We start from the raw sequence: 21,900 nt of genomic DNA, 5'->3' as shown, positions 1-21,900 counted from the left end.
GAGCTAAATAATTGATTGCTGACAACACTGCGTAGATTTTTGGACAGTGTAAAAAGATGCATGTGCACTTTAACTGCAAGTTATTTCAGTATTTAAACTCCCATTTAACTCCCAACCTACGCGGATTGTCCTTCCCTGCAGCTTTTGTTCTAGTTTTAACAAAAGCCAAAAGAAATGAATCCCTCTTTTAACCAGTGAGTGGCTCATCTATCCATATTAAATGTGACTGGAATAGCAGAGAGCAAGAGGATCAATGTTTCTTTCACTGACACTGAAAGCCTCATTCAGAAGCCAAGGACCTTTTTATTTTTGACAGACGGACTGTGTTATTCCTTCAAATGTTCCCCTCTCTCAGTAGAACCGAAGTCAGACAGCTGTGTGAGACCTCGCTGTGAGGCTTACAGTATGCTTTCACCAGTCCCTGAATTCGTTCGTGACAGTCAAGGAGTGTGCAATTTGCTGCCAGTGTCAGAGTTCAGTGCCAGTGCAGGAAGTTGTGAAAGCAGCAGGATAGAAAGTGTTTGGTCACTGACAGAGAATTCATTCTCCGATGCAATACTTACATTTTCAGATAAAAATATAAGTCATGTTTCTTACAGGTCTGTTATTGTGATGATTACAGCGTAAAGGATCTGTATCGGGGCTCCATTAGGGAGGATCACGATCTTCTCAGGAGACTTTTTGGTAGCTTTGCTAGTCTGACACAACACAACTGTCCTTGGAAAATACGAAACTCCACAGGAAAACAGAGAAATTGTGATTTAAAAGAGAAAAACTATTCTTATGAAAGAAGCAAACTAAAGACTTTCAAGAAACTTCTCTCCAAAATATATCCATTATGAATACTTCTTCCAAGTTCTCCTTTGAATATAAAACATTTTCATCACTGTGTTATTGCAGAATTGTTCCTCAGATTCTTAAATGTGGCTCTATCCACCAGCTTTGGGCAATATATATATCAGATAATAAGAGAGCACAGTTTATTTTTCAGTGATCGCTGAAATGTGTCCATTGGTGTCCAAAAAGCACCCACAGTCAGTGTTGTCTACCGAATAATTTGACAATATTACACTCATTGGTGATCAGCCAGCAGTCATTTGAGCAGTTCATTGCACTTGTGATTGTGCCAAAGATAATCTATAACAGAAGATGACTCATTACAATCTGCACCAATGATACGAAACGCTATATACACGTCCTGTCTCCTAAGTGGGCATGGTGTCTTCGCTCCCAATCTCCAAATCTCGTTTGGAGGTGAACGTCGTGTATGGTTGACAAACATCAAGACTGTTCAGAAGATACGTGGCTTGTGAAAAATGAGTCCAATATTGACTTCGTTGAAAAAAATAATTGCTTATAATCTGAGCTCATGTCGACATCTCCCACAAGCGTCAATAGACTCGAGACCTGCAGCTGGTCTCCCAAAGGGGGGTCGCAGTGGTTAAACCCACGTGACGCAGATACTCTTAACCGTCACTGGTCGTGCTAACACAGCTATCCCTGTTGGTTGATCTGGCAGGTTGTAGCTGTCCATCCATAGTCTATATAACATTCTTTATCATGGACCCTTCACCATTGCCTGTGTTTGAGGTAATTACGTTGCACAAAATACCGTGAACTTGAGCAAATGTTTGTTAGTGATTGGTTCTAGCTCACGTACGTGAAAGTTTGTAGGTATTTAAGGGTTTATAATTCTAATTTAAGCTTGAGCTGAACTGTCTTTTTAGCTTGCTCTCTGTATCTGAGAGGTTATAGATGGAGCTACTGGAGAGCTGGTGGAGGTTCCAGTGTTTATTCCATATGGAGGCTCCAAATGAACAAGATGGATGATATAAGATATCCTCATGACATCTTTGGTCAATGAGATAATTAGGTTGTGAGGACTGTGGTTGAATGTGTTCATAACTCTTTCAAATGTTTATTTTTGTTCGTATTTTTATGCGTTCGGTACAGATGAGTTATGGTGAAAGCCGTGTGTAGGTTATCTTATCTCTCTCTGCACTCTCTTCCCTCCTGTTTAAGGGCTCACAGATATGCAGCCGTGTCTGACTTTCGACTTTGCTTCCCATCCCAGAATGAATGTTTGGTCTTTTACTAATCTTAAAGAAAAACTATGGTTTATTACAACGTGAGCATTATTTTTTACAGCTCCAGCTCCAGCTCCTGTGATAAACCCACCAAAGCATTTTCTGAAATCTCTGAATGCGGCAGCGTTGTTAAAAATAGGTCCAAGCGACAACGGTGATTTGTTACCAACCTTTGCTGTGGGTTACCTTTCTCCATATTTTATAAACTGGAAACATATTTACCTGCCTGAATGCCACATCTTCTCATCCATTCATGCTCTCCCTCTTTCAGGAAAGTGGCTCCATCTACCTCCAGTTCACTTGCTCCACTTCACTCCAGCTCGAGGTCATCTTTGAGGTGCTCGAAGAGTACGACTGGACCTCCTTCTCTGTGGTGACCACCCGTCACCACGGCTACGAGGACTTCCTGGCTATGGTGGAGGGAATGACGGATGGTTCATTCATTGGCTGGGAAAAGAAGAGCGTGGTGATTCTTAACGTGACAGATGACCCCGGTGGGGCTCGAACCAAACGGCTACTCAAAGACAATGAAGCCCAGGTGAGGCAGGGAATGTCACTTTTTGTTGTTCCCTAAATGTATTGCCATTTAGTGCTTTGATGTCAATTTTTTTCTAAAATCTGATATTTGTACAACACCTGTCCCTCATCTTGATGAGCGATCTACCTTCAAACGTCTTCGTCTGTAGCCTGAGGCTCAGCTAACCGACATCTGTAAAGGCTCCACGAGCCTTGACGAAACAGATGGCAAACCCAGTAATTCTTCACTTTCTGAATGATCCATTTCTCCATTTTAACTGTGACCTCCAGCTTTCAGCTGCTACCCTTCACCTTGAAAGTCACGACTTGAAAGACAGAGAAAAAAATACTAAACCTAGAAAGTGTATTTCTTTGTTAGTTTTAGGAGGATTTCGTCATGTAGGCTGCTCACAGGATCATAGACAAACTTGTGTTACTTTCAGATTAAAACATCTTTGGAGTTACACCAGAAAGACTCCTGCTGTTGAGGAGAATGGTAGCAGACTCAAACACCAACTGTTGACTGAATCTTGTTTAAATAATTTAAAGGAAGTGTGCAGTGCAGGTGAGGGGAGCCAGTGGCAGGATGACATAGGGCTGGTAGTGACAGGAATCAAAACTATCTGGGAGGTACAAAATGTCTTTCGTGTTGCAGCGGTTGATTGTGAATGAAAAACAGGTGACGACACACATAGACACACACGACCGCACACAGACAAGATAGGAAAATGTCAAGATGTGACATAACACAGGTGTCTGTTTGTTGACATGAAGGAAAGCTAATATGGATTGAGGTTTGAAGCTGTTTTTGTGTTATGTTGGCTGGATTCATGGTTAATGCATGAAATGAAAAACGCTCTACAATTTAATTTCAGCTGGACTGTAAAAACTCAATGCGGGTAATATTAATAAACATTGTCAGATCAATATATTTGCAGTGCTCTCTTTGCACCTGCATTTATGGCATTGTAAGTTATTTCTTCAGATGTTTTAACCGGGAAAAGGTTTGAAGAAAAGCTATAACATTTTATTTAAAATTGGCCCCTCGCTTGCAGTAAAAGCTTTATTTAAGAGAGGGTTGACTGAGGACACGCTACTCATTTATGCTGACATCCTCAGGGACCACTTACACACCCACACACACTATCGCACACACCTGGGAGCTTTATAGTGTGACTGCAGCGTTTAACTGTTGATGCTCTGCAACGTAATGTAGAAAGATGTCATGATGGTGAGTCCAGCTTTCTCTGTAGGGTAGGTCTGTAGTTCTGACTTTTCAGCATCAGGTTTTACAAAGTGACCTATCACATGCCCTATGCTCCCAAATATGACGCGTTACGTACACCTCTAGAGTCAATTTTGACTGGTCATGGTTAAAATTCAAATCTCACTGAAGAATATTTCAGATTTTATGAGCAGGAAAAGACAGGCGAACTCTGTCGTCATGATGAAACGGTCACAGTCTGATTAGGTTTAGGGACCAAAGGTAGTTCGTTTTATGAAAACATTGTGGTTTTGATTCAAACATTGGTTCACAAAGATTATTTCAATGGGTCCAACATTGGTCTCACACTTGACATGAACAGCGGTCTCCTGGGTAAAGTCCTGAGACTTTCTTGCTCTGAATTCTCTGAAGTCGCCAATAATGCTAGAGAGACCTGGTAAACCCAAACGTGTAGGGTGCATTAGGAACATCTGGTGGAGGTCCATGCTCCCTCCAACCTACAACCTCCGGAGGAATTTCTCATGCATCCCATGGGAGGCTGGAGACATTGAATCCATGAGTGCGCCATGTTCAAAGCCTCCATTGTTGAGGTTGCTGGTAGGAGCTGTGGTCAGAAGGTCATTGTTGCCGGTTGTGGTGGCAGCTTGGTGTAGCAGTAATGTGGATATTGTACTGGACCTTTTGAGGAGAAGAGGAAGTTGAGCCAGATGGCAAAGCTCTCAATTTTCCGTACTATCTACATTTCAACTCTTACCAATGTTCATGAGCTTTGGGTAGTGAGTGAAAGAATGAGATTCCTCCGTAGGGTGGCTTAGAGACATTTGGACATTTGGAGGGAGCTGAGGGTAGAACCGGTCCTTTGTGCCGCAAGGGGCCATCTGAGATGTTCTGGGCCTGTTCAACTGGCAGGAGACACTGGAGCAGATTCAGAACTCACTGGAGGGACTATATAGTCAATCTGGCCTCTGAATGCTCCGGGATCGCCCAGGAAGAACTGGAACGTATTGCTGTGGAGAGGGACATCTGGAACGTCCTGCTATGCCTGCTGCCACCACAACCAGAACCTGGAAGCAGAAGGAAATGGATGGATGGAGCTCACCCAACTTTCGACAGCACGAGGACGGCTCCAGAAATTATGCTACAGGGGTATCTACAGCGTCATAGTCTGAAGCATAGGGCCAAGCTGCTGCATTTGACGCATTGGTAGTGAGAACAACAAGCTGGTAGAAGAGGAAAGGGTTTTAAAAGTTGTTTACAGTGGAAGAAAAAAACGCTACCACAAGAGAGAGGAAGAAAAGACAATTTTTTTCTGAGCACATTCCAGTTAGTTTCTGAGAGTTTTATATTTGCCTCTCCCTGTGGTAACAAACTGCTGCAACACCAGTTTCTCACTTAAAGGCTCCTCATGGATACACTTCACTGCTAGCTGACAGTATTTTCATGGAGAACCCCAATAACTTATACTAAATATTAGAAAGCTCTGGGGTCTTGGTTAGCAGCTTTAAAAGTGCAGCTTTGAAATGAAATCGACTTCAGAAAGCCGACTTTAGACGCTGAGAGCAAACTTTTTCTAACCTTTAACAACATTAAAGGTGGGAAAGGGACAGTTTTGACCAAATGGACATTATCTGAGTGACCTGAGCTGTGCTGGTCTAACACGTCTGATAGTGAGGTAGATCATCTTTCTACATGAGCAATGTCTCCTTCGTCTCTGTTCCACATATTTCTCTTTCACGCTGAACCCTTTTTATTAGTATTCATTCCTCGCTCTCATCATTTTACCATTGTCAGCGTAAATGACCTTTGTCAAAATCCAGTCCATGAAAGGGTGAAAGAAAGAAATAAAGAGAATGGAGGAGAATGGACAAAAAGCAAGAGGGCCAGATTGAACATGATGTAATGTAATGAAAGTGATATGAAATGTTGAATAGCGAGGAAGTGAATGAAGTCTCGCCAATCATTTAGATGTGGAGATGTACACAGTTAGATGTCTTTTTTTTTTGAGAAGATGAGTCTGTACAGGTGTAGCATATTTCAGAAACCTTTTAGGCTGATGGAAATGTCTGTCTGCTGTGCACACAAATGGTTCATTTCCCTCAAACTTTGTTCACTTATGTGCCTCGGGGGTCTGTAAAACTGTTAACAGGACACCTTGATCAGCCAATAATAGCTCTGTTAGGACATGGAGGTTTTATCTTTGTCACTTATGGGCAGGTCCAGAGCAAAAAACGCTACAGCGCATGTTCAGTTGGCCGCACAATCAAGAAGTAAACCTGGAAGCTTGGCATATGCCCCAGGTGAGCACTGGATAGATGTCATCTTTACTGCTCAGCACTCATTGGGAGCATGTTGGCATCATGGATGTGTTTAGCTCTCTTAAATAAGCGTTTAGTTTATACAGCCTCACAGAGATGTTACATGGCTGTGGGCGATTAGTCTTGAAATCTGAATCCACTCGTAGAAACCGATGAAGTTTCACGTATGTTGCTTGATCACGATTTTGAAGGTAACTTGAATGCCATTGGTATTTATGGTATAAATTTGGAAGTATTCTGTGTACTTGGTGTTCCTGCCTATTGGTTCAAAGGGTTTTCTTGAATCTTAAGCAGGCTGCAGGTGTCAGATTTTATGTTTCAAACAAGTTGTTTTCCGAAGGTCCAACGTGTTCTGGAAATGTCAGGTGGTACTTTAAAATACTTTAACATGCCGGTGCTAAAATGTATTTGTCAGCTGAGAACTGCTGTGGCTGCTGAGCTATTATTAAATGCCCCTCACTAAAATGTCCACTTCCGGACCAGCAATTGCAAGCAACAGGACAAGTTCTTGGACAGTCTCCAAGTATGCATTTTTCATTGGGTTTTTTTCCACTGAAATGTTGTCCTCTGGGTATTGTGCTTCTCGGGTTCAAGATAACTGTCATCCATCTGAATGTGATATTGTTAACAACAATATATGAGCATATGTCCCTGGAAAAAAATGCTTATCGCATCTGTATTGGGCTTCCAGTGTGTTTTGGATGGAAATTGATCTGGTCTGCTGCCTCATCATAAAGTATTTCCAGTACCTCTCAAACTGCTTTCAATGAGCGATGATGATTGAACTAAAAGGCCTGAGTGAGGAAACATCAGAGCATCTAATGCAAAAGTCTATTATCATATCAACACACCACTTCCCTTGAAAATTCATCTGTGATTGGACACTCTGCATGATTGGGCTGCTTTGAAACTGCATCAGCAGATTTAAAAGTGTATGAACAGTCAAACTACTTGGTTAGGTTCAGGGAAAAAGAAAGTCCTCTGTGCCAGAAAGCCCTGAAAGCAAACTTCACCCACGTTGCAGTCAGACATGAAAGTTGCTTTTTACCCTGAGCCCTGTTGGTTTCTCTGTTTTCAGGAGTGCAGCTCTGCTGCCAATGATCTCTACAGCGAATTGTCCACCATTGTACTATGATACCGCCTGTCATCTTTTCTTTTCATTAGCATGTAGTGTTGCCCACACCTTGTCACCTCTCCATTTTGAAAGTGCTGTAGCGGGGTTGCATGCCAATTTCTGCATAATCCTCCCATGACATTCAGCCCTTGATGAAAATCCAATGGGTACAGAGTCATAATGTATCTATAGGAGCATGGTTTTAGTGCTGAAAGGTATTTGTGAATTGGACAAGCCCTGCACTGTGGGTGTATGCTAAAATCCCCTCGTCAAACACACAATTGCACGGTCTTGATGTTGGAATCGTTGATTAAATTTGGTTCAGTCTCGTCTGCGCTGTGATGTGACTGTAATTTAAACAGAGACTTTTCTTTACTGCTCTCTCTATCTCATCATCTTTCCTCTGCCCCTTATTTCTTTCTCCCTCTCTCGTCGTATATTAAGATGTCTCGCAAGCTGTGTCCGGATCCGAACAATCTGTATTTCATTTACACCTGAAATTAAAATTAGCCTCCAGTGCCCCCAAAAGAATTCCTCTGCCCTTTGCAAAATATAAATATACCTTGGCCTGACAACTTTCTGTCACAGCTAATGCAGATTTATTAATCTTACGTGTCTTTTATGCATAATCTTGGAGGCACTGGGGACAGTGTAGTGCTGCATGGGCCATTTATTTTACTTCAAAGCCGAGCATTCGCCAATTAGCATATCGCAGGCATCAGCTGATGATCGCATCGCGGTGTTGTGACTGGAGAGCAAAGATAGCAGGCGTGTTGTTTTTTCCTCCGCATGTCTGAATCACTTAAGTTTATCATTACAGGAGAACAAATACATGACAAACCAGTGCAGCCACAGAACATTCTTGCATAATGCTTCAACTTTCTCATGCAGACTTTGAAATTTAACTGGAGTTTTTGTTAAAGCAGCAATAATGTACAAGGTTAAATTTATTAGCAAGCAGACATGGTAAGAAATCATTTGGAGTCTCTGGTTTGTGGATACCTTGTGATTTCAGGTCCTTTCAGTTTCGGTTTGGATTTCAACAACTCCTGAGAAAACTGTATGATGAATGCTCATCACCAGCTAATCGTTAACTTTGTCTGTCCGTTCTGTTTGCATACTTGTCGACCTCGAGACCTCAAAAAAAGGGAGGATTTCAAAACCAAAGCAATGGGTCAAAGGGTCCTTGGAAAAAAAACTTGGTTACTGTATTCTGGTGAAAGAATGAAAATAATAAAAATAACTGTACTGCAGCAGCATTTTTTTTTATGTTTCATACCTTTTGTTTTGAATTTGTCGGGCAACAATATGCCATACGAAATGCATGTTTCCTTTAAAACTTTACATAAGAAACTGGAATTTTTCCTTTTAGTAGACCTGACATGATCTTGAGTATATATTTCTCTGAAGGCATGAAGCGAGTGTACGCGGTGTACACTGTACTGTGCCAGATACAGGTTGATATTAAAAAGAAAAAAAAGTGTGAAAATGTGTCATAAATCAGAAGAAATACGAGGATTGCCAAGATCCACTGTCAATATAATATTTTTTATTGGTGCAGCTTTAAGTTACATATGATGGGCTGCTGTGTACTCAGTTCTTGTTATTGACTTTTAGTTGTACTGCTGTATTTTGCAGTCAATACTCTGAACCTCTGACATAATGTGAAACTTAAAAGTGAAGCTGTAAGAAAAACTTCAGTACTCTGAAAACATCCCAGATGGACTGTTCCATTGTGAAAGTAAAATATCAACTTTAAACGGACTACGAGAACTCGTACAGTACTTAAATGTCCATGTATGGTGCCAACAAAGCGCTCACGATAACACTAAGCTTGTACGGCACAGCCATTACGACCATTTTGGGGACACTTCAACTGGACTGGAACCAGGAATCGAACCAACAAACTACATGACCCACAGATCCACCTAAGCCACAGCTTCATTGAGTTTTTGTGTGTGTGAATATTTATGTTCTTCCCCCTTTTCAACCTGGATGTAGATGCGATTAAGCTCTGTCATGATAAAATATGGAGGCCTACGGGAATCTAAATGAAATGTTTTCTTCTAAAATGAAACGTCCAACATTTGAAAAATGAGACACCTGCACTAAAGAAGTGATTGATGGCACCAAATCATAACAAATTACTCTTGTTGAAGGACGGCGGAAAGCAGGGAACGCTCTTCCAAGGATGGGAGGAGGAGAACACTTTGACAGATCGGCTATATTTTATACGTATGGAATGACTTCAAGCTCGTGAACGCTATATGCAAAAAGGTCCAAATATATACCCCGACTGCTCAGAGGACGACGTGGCTGACAGGGATTGAGCGTTAGCTTGGACCTCAATGCCGACCCCCGATTCCATCTGCTGTCGACTGAGTGGGAGGGACGGGCGTCATCTCGCCGTCCTCTCTGACGCGAGTAGCAGCGGTGAATGTGCAGCATGTGACAGGATCCACAGACCCGAGCGCATGCTGCTTCATAAGAGCGTGTTAGAAAAGCGTTTCACGTTTTCCTTTTTGAGTAATTTCAGTTTTATAACCTCTGAGATTGTCTTGCAAAGACTGTGGCGCAAATTCTCCTCAAGTGCTTCCTCTGAGTAATCATCTGAAGCACCCTCAGCATCAACCACACACACACACACACACACACACACACACACACACTCTACAGCGTCTTTCACACACTCTCACCCTCTTCTAGTTTCAGTTTTTTTTTTTTTACTCGCTTTGTCTTTTTTAATCTTGCCCTCCCACCCCGTCCATTCAGTTCCCCCTCTTAAATAATGTATGAAGGGGAAATGCAAGCGGACCAAGAGGCACCGTTCTTCAAGTACAGCTCACTGTGTGGAAAATAAATAAATAAATTAATTAATTAATGGAGGCATGAGTGTGGACGTGCTCTGATGTATGAATGAATATGATCTGTAATTGTACAGGAATCATGAAAGGACATTATGAGGCCCAGCAGCAGGAATCAGGGGCGGAGGATGGAGAATTCATTTTCACATCCATCCTTCCTTTATTTTTTTGTAATTCTTTTACTTCCTCGCTCTATTGTTTCTTCCTCTTCCCTCCTTCTTATTCCATACATCTTTCCTTCGCTGCTTCTCTTCCTGTCTCCTTCCCCCTATCCTCTTTTTTATCATTTTTCTTCTTCATCAAACCTAAATTAACTTTTTCTTTCTCTTTATTTCCTGCTCTACGTTCTGTCATTCATTTCCAACTCCCCATTTCTTTTCTACCTCTCAATCATTTCTTTATTCCTCTTCCTCCTCTCTTTCATTTCACGTTTTCTTCCTTCACTCTCCACCTTACCTTCCTCCTTTTTATCCCTCCATTTCTTCTCCTGTTACGTCTGTTCCTTTCCTTCCTTAGCTTCCATTCCTTAACGCTCTCTCTCTTCCTCTCGTCCTCCATCAGGTCCGTCTGCTCTATTGTTCCCTGGAGGAGGCTGAACTGATTTTCCGGGCAGCCTGGGCGGCGGGACAGGCCGGGCCCAGTCACATGTGGTTCGCCGTGGGACCCGCCCTGTCTGGATTGGGCCTGGAGGGGTTGCCCAAGGCCCTGTTCGCCATCCGGCCGCAGGGCTGGAGGGACGAGCCACGAAGGTATGAGCAGTCGATACACTGTATGTAGCTTATAAAACATAAATGAGCAGTAGAGTAACAGAACTCCTTCAGATTATTAACCATATCTGCTTCACTGAACAAAAAAACGTCCTCCGTAGTATTCACAAGCTCAAGAATGGACCACCAAGATGATTTTTTGAAATCTGCAAACATTAGATAACATGAGCCATGAATGATACCAAACCTCGCAAGGCTGCAGCAACAAAAAAAACCCTGGGGTTCTGTTGGACCAAGGGTGTTTTCTATTGACTAGAAACTCAACTTTTCATCAGAGTAGATGGTGTTATTTATTCTTTACACCACCCACACCACCACCAAACTTTCATGGCTATGTGCGGTGAAAATGCAGTCCTTTTTTATTTTCAGTGTTAAGTCAACTTCTCTGTCTCTGAAACTCATTGAAGCACCTGAACTCAGTTCTTAAATAAAAATGTGTGGAGGAAAGAAACAGAGCTCATCCTGGAATCAGACGTCCTATGGCGCTGGAGCTATAGACTACGGAAGAAAATAATCTGCACGCTCAAATCTGTGCAAAAATCTTTTTTTAATCAAGTCAGAGGTCTTCTGCAAGGCAAAAACTCTGAACATGTCTGAAAATATAAAAGATATAACCCAAAGACGACTTCTGAACTGCTCTTTGTAAGATTGTGCACGTTCTTCAAAGGTTCTTTACCTCATTAGAAGCAGTTTGCATCCCTCTGTACAGTCTGTTGTGCAATCAATGCATTTCTAATGTTGTAGTTTCTTTTCTCTTAGCTGAATTTACATGCATTAGGTGAGTTCTGCAGTGCGGCGCCTTGAAGCTGCTGAAAGTTCAAACTGATGAGTTTAAAAAATACATGAGGATCAGTGTGAAAATACACATTCTCTATTTCATCTCCAAAACACACATTTTGTGCACCTCTGTTTTTTTTTTACCCTGCAGCAAGACACGGAGCTACGCAGTAAAGTTTTACAACCACCTGCTCAGTCTGTGATGTATTCTCTGCTGCAGGGATGACCTGATTTCACCACAGGGATCATTAAATTTTCATCTAATCTAATCTAAATAGACTGACCAAGTGAATCCAGGTGAAAGGTAGAATCCTTTATTGATTTTTGCTTTTAAATCCTCCTCAGTCATGACAGGACACGCAGAGGGAGGCAGGATAGAATTTTTTGCATTGAATTTAAATAATGCAGTTCAAAGATGAAGATTTTGCAAGTGAAATGTTGCAGCAGAAATCCAAACAAGATTTGCACTATAATTTTTACATCTTGTAAAATCAACCAACATACAACAGCAGTGAAAGCTCTTTCATGCATCATCCCGCATACAGTATTACCTTGCCATGTCCCTCTCCATGTTTTATTAAACACTCTTGTACCTGCTGGGATGCAGCATTTCCAATGCATCTGATTCCTATGCTTGTAAAATTAGTGTCCATGCTAGAAGGAAAAGCCCAAATGAGCAGCACACTTGTCACTACCAGGCAGAACGTCACGGTTCATTGTGAAACACAGATGGTGACTGGGGCTGGATACTTAAAAGGATGTGACCAGCGCAGATGGGGGCCGTCTGAAGACTTGACTGTCAGTCGGAACTTATGGTGCATTCGGACACGCCGGCAGCCAAACAATTACAAAGTTCCTGCACATCAGAAAGTCTTGGACAGGTGTGTCGTGACTGCGGAAGAAACACTGACAGTCACTGGTCCTCAAAATCCATATGATGTAATTTCTACAAATATTAGCAGGGAATGAACCATGAATGCACAACGAGCTAAATATTAGTGGTGATTCTGGTTTCATGATAACGTCAATTCAACCTCATCTCAGGCCTTCCTCAAACAACTGAGTTGCTCAGATGTCTGGTTGTTACTACATTACCTACTGTACTTAGTGAACATCTAACTAAACTAACATCTAAACCATCATTACCATTAGGGATGGGAATTGATAAGATTTTTACGATTCCATTATCGATTCTGCTTAACGATTCGATTCTTTATCGATTCTCATTTGGGGAAAAAAAGGAGAACAAACAGTTTGATCAGCATCATCTAGAGGAGGTAGTGAACTGGAGCGAGTTCTAGTACAGCTGCAGCCTCTGAGCCAGCCAGACTCTCTCTCTCGTCATGGTCATCTTCTAAATGTAATGCAGAAGGCATTGGTTTAATGTGAACTGTTATAGCATGTTTTACAAAGAAGCACATCGTGGTAACATGGTAGGCAGTGTGATATTTACCTTTCGTAGTAACCACAGAGGTGTTCATAGCCTGGCTGCTGCTGCTGCTGCTAGGTTGAGATTCATCTCCAGTCCGAAGCGTATCCAAAACATGACATTCATTTAAAAATATTGCATGTTGTGTGCGCAAATGTTTCTGCATGTTCGTCGTGTTCCCTCCCGACGCTGTTATCTCCACTTTGCAATGATTGCAAGTCGCCCTGTTGCCGTCTTTTTTAGTAAAATGCAGCCAAACTCTGGAGCGTTTGAACCGAGTGGGTGACATTGTTTACTACTGATTGCACTGCACGTGCCAAACTTGCGGAAATTACGTGGCGTAATTAATCGTGCTTGCTGGAATCGATCGTTAGATAAACTGCCAAACGATTCCATGGAATTGAAACACACGGAACCGGTTCTCAACAAGAACCGGTTCTCGATTCCCATCCCTAATTACCATGGCAACAGAGAAACTCCAGAATTCAGGCACATTTCAGGCGCTGAATGTCTAATAGAGTATAGTCTGTTCAAGGATTTTAAATACTGTTAATGTAGCTGATAATACTTTTATATTTTACTTGTTTAATTGCTTCTTTTACTTTAGTAATGGCCTGTTTTTTATTTTGGTCTATTAAAATGAGATATTTACCATTTACCAACTCGCCTGATCGTACCATAACGCACTTGACCAGTGCACAATGATTATTGGATGCTGATGGGAGTCAAAGGATAACTGTGAATTCCTACAATTAAGTACTTAAGATCTGACCCAATAATATGTGCTTCCCCCTCAGTGGTATATTACAATAAGCTTGTTTTGTAGCTGCATTCTGCTTCCTGCTGCTGTGTTTATGACTGCTGATGATGGATCCTCCAGAGAGCTTTTCCAGATGCTAAAAAAACAAACGATCCTCATGATGTGGACCAGCAGTTTTTGTTAACATATTAAAGAAACGGCACGCTCGCTGTGACGGGAGCGGAGTCTCACATCGTCACATGTGAAATTACGTTCCAGCTTGTTAACTGATTCAACTAATCCGAACATGCAAGAGATGATTTTCTACTCAGGTCCCTGCTGGAAAGCAACATATTGCACGTGTCACTTGACTAGAACATGTGCTGCAGCAGCAGCTTCCTCTCCTGAAGACACCATGACTGTGAATTAATTCCCCGTGAAGAAGACAGAAATCGTTGCAGAGCACTTTTGAACTTTTGAACTCTCCTCAACACTCTGTCTTCACTTCATGTTGTGTCCCGTCAACATGTTCGAAACGGTAATGCGAGGCTTCGTTCAAACGCTTTATCCTTTTGGATCATTCGATAGGGTTTCCTGCCTGTGTGGAGCAGGCCTTATCATCATCTAATATAACAGGATCCCATTGTTGGTCTTAAATGTTTATTTAACATCATAAATCCAAGCGACATGTATAATCAGAAAGCGAGAAGTGTTTGGTGGTGCTTTTATCCGGCGAGTAACAAATCACAGTTGACTTTACAGCCGTATTAAAAAGCAGTGCAATTTAAATAGTCTCTCGCTTTCTGTGAAAGCTTCCTGCAGATCAAAGTCTGATCTATTATTAAACCGTCCTGAGACAGACAGCATGCAAGAGAGTGTCCTAACATTTATTTATTGAAATGGAGGATACCTGACACATCAATGCATCTGGAAACTGGATGTTCAGTTGTTCTGAAGTCGTGCTTGTATTAACTTACCGGCACCGGCTGCTTCATTCATGATTCACCGTTATTGACTCGTCTATCAGCAGCTCAGCAACGTCCAATCATTTTTGTGCAGGTGCCCAAGTTTATAACCTTGTATAAACATTTGCTATAGTTAGTTCTGTTTTTTTTTTTTATTGCACAAACAGGTGCCAAGCACATAAGGACACTAAACGCACTATTACTGCTGCAACATTTATAAGAGAAAAATGTTTTACATCGAGCATCTGCCACACTAAAACACGTCAAATGGACTTCTTCAATCTCACCTAAACCACATAAACAAACAAAGCCTCTTCTCCTCAGGTAAACTATTCAACCTCCCAGTGTCTTTATCTAATGATTATGTGCCTGTATGTAACTACAGTATGCGTACAGCTACAAGTTCTTTAAGTTAAATGACAAAATACGTTGCCCTGGAGGGAAACATGAGATCTGTTTCATAATGCGGCTGTTACTAGTGGTTGAGGTTTTGTTTGGTTTAGGCGTAAAAACAACCTGCAAAATTGATGGTAATATAACTCTTCAACATTAGGGGATATCGTCATAGTTATGAGAAACAGAAACCGAACAATCAGTTGAAAGTGGGAAATGAATGGTGGTCTCCTGTGTTAAAGTCTGAGGTTTTGTTGATCATCTATCCACCCAGACCTTCTCCGAACACCTCTGTAACAATGTCACCTGAACTTCCTTCTTGTCTTATACCCACTAAGAGGTTTCAGCACCTGGCTGGCACATCTGATGCTGTCAGTCTTGGTAGAAACAGAAATTTGACTTGTTAGGAATGATCAAAACCTCTTGACGGTGTCTCTTAATGAACTGGGCGCATATCAGGTGCCAACGTAACACTGGACTGGCATGTTTACATTGAAGAAACTCAAGTATTATTTGTTTCTTCACTTTTGAAAGCTGTAACCCGAACCCTACACCTAACCCTACACCTAACCCTACACCTAAGCCTACACCTAACCCTACACCTAACCCTACACCTAACCCTACACTTAACCCTACACTTAACCCTACACCTAACCCTACACCTAACCCTACACCTAACCCTACACTTAACCCTACACTTAACACTACACCTAACCCTACACCTAACCCTACACTTAACCCTACACTTAACCCTACACTTAACCCTACACCTAACCCTACACCTAACCCTACACCTAACCTTCACTATTTCATGTAAAACCCCCATGCTTCTTTGATGTAACAGGACATTCCATGTGCAGAATAATATTTTACATCTTTTGGAAAGTTTTAGATTTTCTTTTTTTAAATGGAAAACTACCTGTTCTTCCTGTTTCAGGCCCTGAGCTAAGCTTAACATGTCCTGGACCAATCTGTCTACTGACCGCACAGAGAAGTCAGGAAAGAGTTTTGAGCTGATGAGGAAGACTGTTTGGTTTTTGCTCTTTAGTCTTGATTTATCTCCTTTCTGTGTGCAGAGAAGTGCACACATCCACACCAGAACCTCATTTGTAGAAATTGGGCAATTCTACAGCGTTTCAGTCAGCGGAGATGTAATTACTTTCGGTTTTGTTAAAGTCACACATAATTTAAAGTGCCAAGATGGGAGTGCTTTTAAATTTTGCCCCATTCATCTTCAAGGTATGGGGAGGAGGAATCGTTTCCTGGTTCCACATGAGTTCAGTGCTATTAAGTTTGAGGCTTGTTGCATGTTCATTGTCACTGGGTATGCACTTATTCAAGCTGTGACAACTGTCTTCTGCCTAGACAGTCTGACTTTCTTCTGTATTTCCCAGGACCTCAGCAGTGTCAAAAAAGACCTTTTTAAAATGTCCCAGTGTATCTGCCTCACATTGTTCTCTCCTTAATCCCGCAGGCGCATCGCCAAAGGCGTCTCTGTGCTCACCCACGGGGCGATGGCTCTGTGGAGGGACAAGGGGGCCACCAGCCGCTCGCAGTACGCCGGCAACTGCCACAGCGACGGCAACCAGACTCACAGAGTGGCTGACAGAATCAGGTGAGAGGGAGGAGGAGAGGAGGCGACAGGGGGTGACTTTGGATCTCGATGTCATTCACAGCAGCTTCTGACACAGAGAGCAAACAGCAGAGCAGCATGGAAAAGTAAATAGTGGCAGGCGGCCTTAATGAAGCTTCCACATTCAGAGCAAATCCAGAGAGCTGAGTCATTCTGGCCTGAAAACAGCTGCTTGGTTTCTATGGTGATGTTTTACAGGTGAATCCCCACACGGTGGCAAAGTGACGGATACCTGGATTGCTGTGTCACTGGTGTTGTTACAGATGCTTTAGACAGAGGATTGATTTCTGTATGATGACCAGGAGGTTTCTTGCTCTGTCTTTAATATTGAACTTTGCATTTAATAATTAAAGACTGTGACACTGAGCACTTATCGATTTTGCAACATCATCAGTATGTTGACATTGTGGTGCATTCATGTCCTGCAGGAAAGCGAGTTCCTACTAGTTGTATTCTCACAATGAAAGTAAAGTCTTAGAACGTCCTAATTTTCCACCACTGATACATAAGAGCAAACAGATCTTAATAGGTTTGGTAAAATATTGCAATTGTCCAACACTGAGTAGCTGCAATCACTGAAGGAAGATGCAGCTAACAATGGTGTGTCTGTCAAAAGACTGAACGCCAGACTGAACCTGCTCCTTGCTCCCAATTAGACTGTTTGGCTGAAAAACTAATGGTGTTTTTGGGTGGACCTTGTCAACTTGTAGATCACCAGGATGTCCAATGACTGACAGTATGGTAAAATCACTGGAAAGTCTGTAATATTAGAGTTCCCAGTACAAGGTGTGACGTTTAAATGTATCAATATACATGATGTGTACAACTTAAGGCCAAGATCCAAATATATCACAGGTCTTGATTATTAAAGAGTGGCTTGATAAAAATAGCTTCCCTGGTTGCATGTTGAAAGCACCGTCACTGATGAGCACCTGTAACCACACCCCCAACAGTGATGTCACGGTGTACTGAAAACATGCTTTAGTACACTTCTACATCACTGCAGTGAGACAAAAAAATAATTGAATATTAAAAATATGCCAGATGTCGAAGGTGTCTTAAGATGTACGCATCTCCTAGACTGAGACCGAGCAAACATTCAACCCTGTATTGTTGCAAAAGCTGCTCGCTGCACTTTAAATCACCTCCAGACATTTTTCATATCTATGTGATGTGAAAACAGGTACAGCATCTCCAAAACACCTCAGTTTTTACATTTACATTTTAGACAATTTGCCCTTCTTACCCAGAGGGATTTTAAATAAGTGGAAGGACACAATGAGCAGAGGAGCAGAATAGCACCAAGTCCAACTTTTAACGGCATGCTTGATTGACTGCTGGTGCTCTTTGGCACAATCCCCTCTGGGAACTGTTTGGAGAAGTCAGGTTTGGCTCCTCTTTTCAGCTGTCAGGAGTTACAGGAGCTGTCTGGTAACCTGCTGCTTGACTGGCTCTGGAGATTTGTGTTCGAATTTACTAATGCGGCCGAACTGAACACTCACAAATGAATTGTCAGCAGAAGTGATGCAGAATATATTCACGGATGGCGGTTTGTATATCGTGTTGCATTAAGTCAACGTTCAGGGAATGCGGACGACGGAGGGAAGCCCTGATCTCGACAGATAATGTCAAAATGCCCTTGAGCAAGGCACTGACTCCCTCACTGCTTCATTTGAATGGCCATGAGAGGACTGCAGCTGTGCCGGCTCTCAGGCCTCACACTGAATCGAATATGAAGACGCGTGTGTCGCTGGAAGGAGAAAACAAACTCCCAGGACGGATAGGTGTGAAAACAAAAGCAGGGGAATTGAAATTAGCATTTTCAAGGAAACAGCTGGAGCTGGAATTTGGAACTTTGTGTTTGTTCATGTGCAGCAGCGTCTCAAAGACGACGTGAGAGTATCTGAGGTGATGTTTCTGCAGCTGATTTGCATTTTCATTGCTGGTATGCCCTGAAAAGGTTATGGACTGACTAGTTAACATGCACTTAATACCAATGACATCAGGCTGCACAAGTGACACCCAAAAACTCTGCAACAAAAACCTAAGTGTAGAGATATACAAACATATTTTAGTGTCAGAACTTAAAAACTACAGTTTGTTTTTTCTCCTTTCACTCCGATTGAACACCAACCACTTGTTTCCTCTCAATCACTTCATGTGCAATCATATTCCCCTTTAAAATTGCCTCCATGTTGAGTGGCTCACTTATTTATTGTAATCTATTAATTTACGTCTCCTTAAGGTGGCTGTAGCTCGGCGTGTAGGGCTTCTGTTTTAATCTTCTGTGCTTGAAATACTTAAAGTGAGCCGATGTAACTTTTTCCTGAAAAAGGAAATTGATTTCTTGTTTTGCTTTTGCATGGCTACATAGGCAACGTGGTTAAATTGCTTTCCTTTTGTCTGGTTTTATGATCTGGAGTTTAAAAGTTTCATTTTAAAAATCGACCGGATTCATTTGGATCTTCTCAGATTCTCATGTGCTGTGTCCCGCTTGGTGTATTTTTGTATTTGTGATAAAAGCGACGATGTGTTCTCTGCTTCTGAAAATGCACTGTGACACTACTGGTGGAGGAACTTAGCTCCGGCGGGTGCGTCGCTGCCACACCTGGTGAAATCAAGCAAGCTACCGGCCAGGTAAAGCTGTACCAGCTCAGGCAGTGTTTTGAATTGAGCATGGCTGCATTTCAAATCTTATGAAAAGAATATGTTATTTCATCCAAAACATACATAATCTCATTTGAACGTTGACTGAGAAAAGTGAATGTTTACACCGGTTTCCTCTAATTTGTACGGCTGTTGTAAGACATTCTGGGAAAATTATGCAAACGACTTCCTAAAATAGATGCAGATGAGGCAGTTTGAGGGAGAGAAAAAGGCTAAATTACAACAGTTAACACCAGAAAATAACAGATCGGTGCAGATATGATGACAGATTGATGACGGTGTCAGAGAAATCTTCCCTGCACAGACGACAACTTCGGCTGCAGATGGATGGTTACCGCGGGTTCCCTGCCTGCGCTCTTTAATGAAGTGAGGGGGTTCATTTTCGACTCGGCAAAACATTTCATGCCCCTCAGAACGTGGCTTTTGAATGCTCTCAATCAGCAAGCAGGGGCTGTCTGTCACGCTGACAGGCGCCGGGGCTCGTGGGATTTTCATCTTGTGGCGGTGATAGTCCTGGCTACAGCAGCATGAATGACACCTGTAACACGTGAAGGGTTTTACTCTTGGGGGAGATGAACACCTTTGCTTTGACTGAAGTGTTGCTGACAGAAATGAACCCCAACCTGTTGGTGTTTTAAACAATTGTGTGGCCTTGTTCACATGTAAATGACATTGGGAGCTTTTGAATTTCTAAAAATTCAAGAATTAAAGGTCCCACTTGTTGTTTTTAAAGATCGGATGAGTGATGCCACGACAGAGCTCGGTGCAATCTTCTGTCTGACTGCAAAATGATGAAATTGCTGGTGCTGCTTTTATCCTGATGCTTTAATGTGACAGTGAGATGCTAAACTCAGTGTCATTTCATCAAAAGAAGACCCTGTAAGTAGCTACACCCAGAGACTGTGGGGTTAGACTCGCAGCTTGGAAAGGAGCACAAGCTTTAGTGGCACTTAAGGGGGGATGTTTGAGGTGAATGTCAATCCATCTCTAATGCTTCTTGACATCTTGGCATTAGATATCAAATAGCTACCTGATACGCCCAAAGAGCACAAAGTGTAAATGTGGGTATTTCAGCCATTAAAAAGAAAAATCTCCTTCTTCTTCTTGAACTTGTGCTGGAAGTAATGGCAAAGTAAAACATATTGATGGACAGCAGAGAAGTGGATGAAGAAGTCTATGGATGTTTGGATCTCCTTCAACAGTGGTTCTCAACTTTGGGGGGTCAGGACACCCAAGGAGGTCACAAGATAACTTTCCAGAGTTGCCAAATGGTTGAGGAGAATAAAATACAGCAAGATATTGTGGCATGCAGGGTTCGAAATGAACTTCTTTCTTCAGTGTTCCCCAACTGTCCCAGACTTTTTCAACAATCGACCCAATCGTCCTTTATTTCAGTAACTTACATCACTTCATTGACTCACTCTGGTTCATGATGGAAGATCTGCAAGTTGTCACCCCTTAGGTGTTTGGCCATAATCAGTTTTCATCGTCCTTTCCTCTAGTGGGCTGAACAAGTCACTAAATTTAAGAGGGTTTGAAAAGTCCAGCGAGAAGGTCACCAAGTTGGTAACTCTGGTCTTTCTCTATGATTGATTGATTGTGATGAGGCAGAGAGTTTTTATACTGGTGCCACTTCACATTTTTGAATCTGAACGTCAACAATATAATATTATTCTTCCGACATCTGTGATTATCAGTGCTGGCGGTGTGAGAGACAGTAAGCATCAACCCTTTAAAGACGTTCAAGAGAACTCAACAACACTGTATACCATAGGCCATATACTGCATTTATACATGTTAACAGGCCCATTTACTTCAGTAATATGAGAATGAATTTCTGTCTGTTGTTATTGTTCTTTCAGGCCCGGAGCAGACGTGCAGACTGTGAAGTTGCACTTGTTTTGTCTGTGGGCAAAGCAACACTCTTCCTTTGTGAGTTAGGTAGCTTTCATGTGTTGTATTACAGTAATCCCTGAACAGGCTCGGGCAGATGAAGGGGCCTTACAAAGGAGCAAGCTAAAAACTTTTACAGCTACTTTACAAGTTGATAGACAAAAAATGGACTCTTAGCGGGATAATCCTAATACTCCAACCCCAGTGCCAGACAAAGTCAAAACCCTGGATTTCCTTCAGTGATGTTTGATTTTGTCCACTCACTTTCTGGATTTCAACTAAGAAATGGTTGCAAGTTGGGTTACACAACCAAAACCATCATGATCGGAGTTGGTTTGAAGAACAAACATTTATTGAGGTCTGTAATGGGAGGTGAACTTAAATAGAATAGAATAGATCTTTATTGTCATTGTCACAGGTACAACGAGATTGAAAGTGCTTCTAGTCAGTCAGTGCAACATAAATAAAAGTGACGTGACGAGCGTTAAAGTGACTAGTGAGTGTTAAAATAACTAG

General features: G+C 42.0%; 1 protein-coding gene across 2 annotated transcripts in view; it reads left to right on the top strand.

The window, feature by feature from the left end:
- grin2da (glutamate receptor, ionotropic, N-methyl D-aspartate 2D, a) overlaps positions 1-21,900 on the top strand; it is a 133,412-nt gene that overhangs the window by 7,129 nt on the left and 104,383 nt on the right. For both annotated transcript variants that reach the window (XM_019254897.2, XM_027287172.1), the window contains 3 exons: positions 2,359-2,625; positions 10,683-10,870; positions 16,666-16,806. In XM_019254897.2, coding sequence (XP_019110442.1) covers positions 2,359-2,625; positions 10,683-10,870; positions 16,666-16,806 — 596 coding nt within the window. The remainder of the gene's footprint in view (positions 1-2,358; positions 2,626-10,682; positions 10,871-16,665; positions 16,807-21,900) is intronic.

Source organism: Larimichthys crocea, chromosome XIII (genome assembly GCF_000972845.2).
Source record: "Larimichthys crocea isolate SSNF chromosome XIII, L_crocea_2.0, whole genome shotgun sequence".
In the NCBI taxonomy this organism is placed as follows: Eukaryota; Metazoa; Chordata; class Actinopteri; family Sciaenidae; genus Larimichthys; species Larimichthys crocea.
This window is presented reverse-complemented; position numbering and strand designations above follow the sequence as displayed.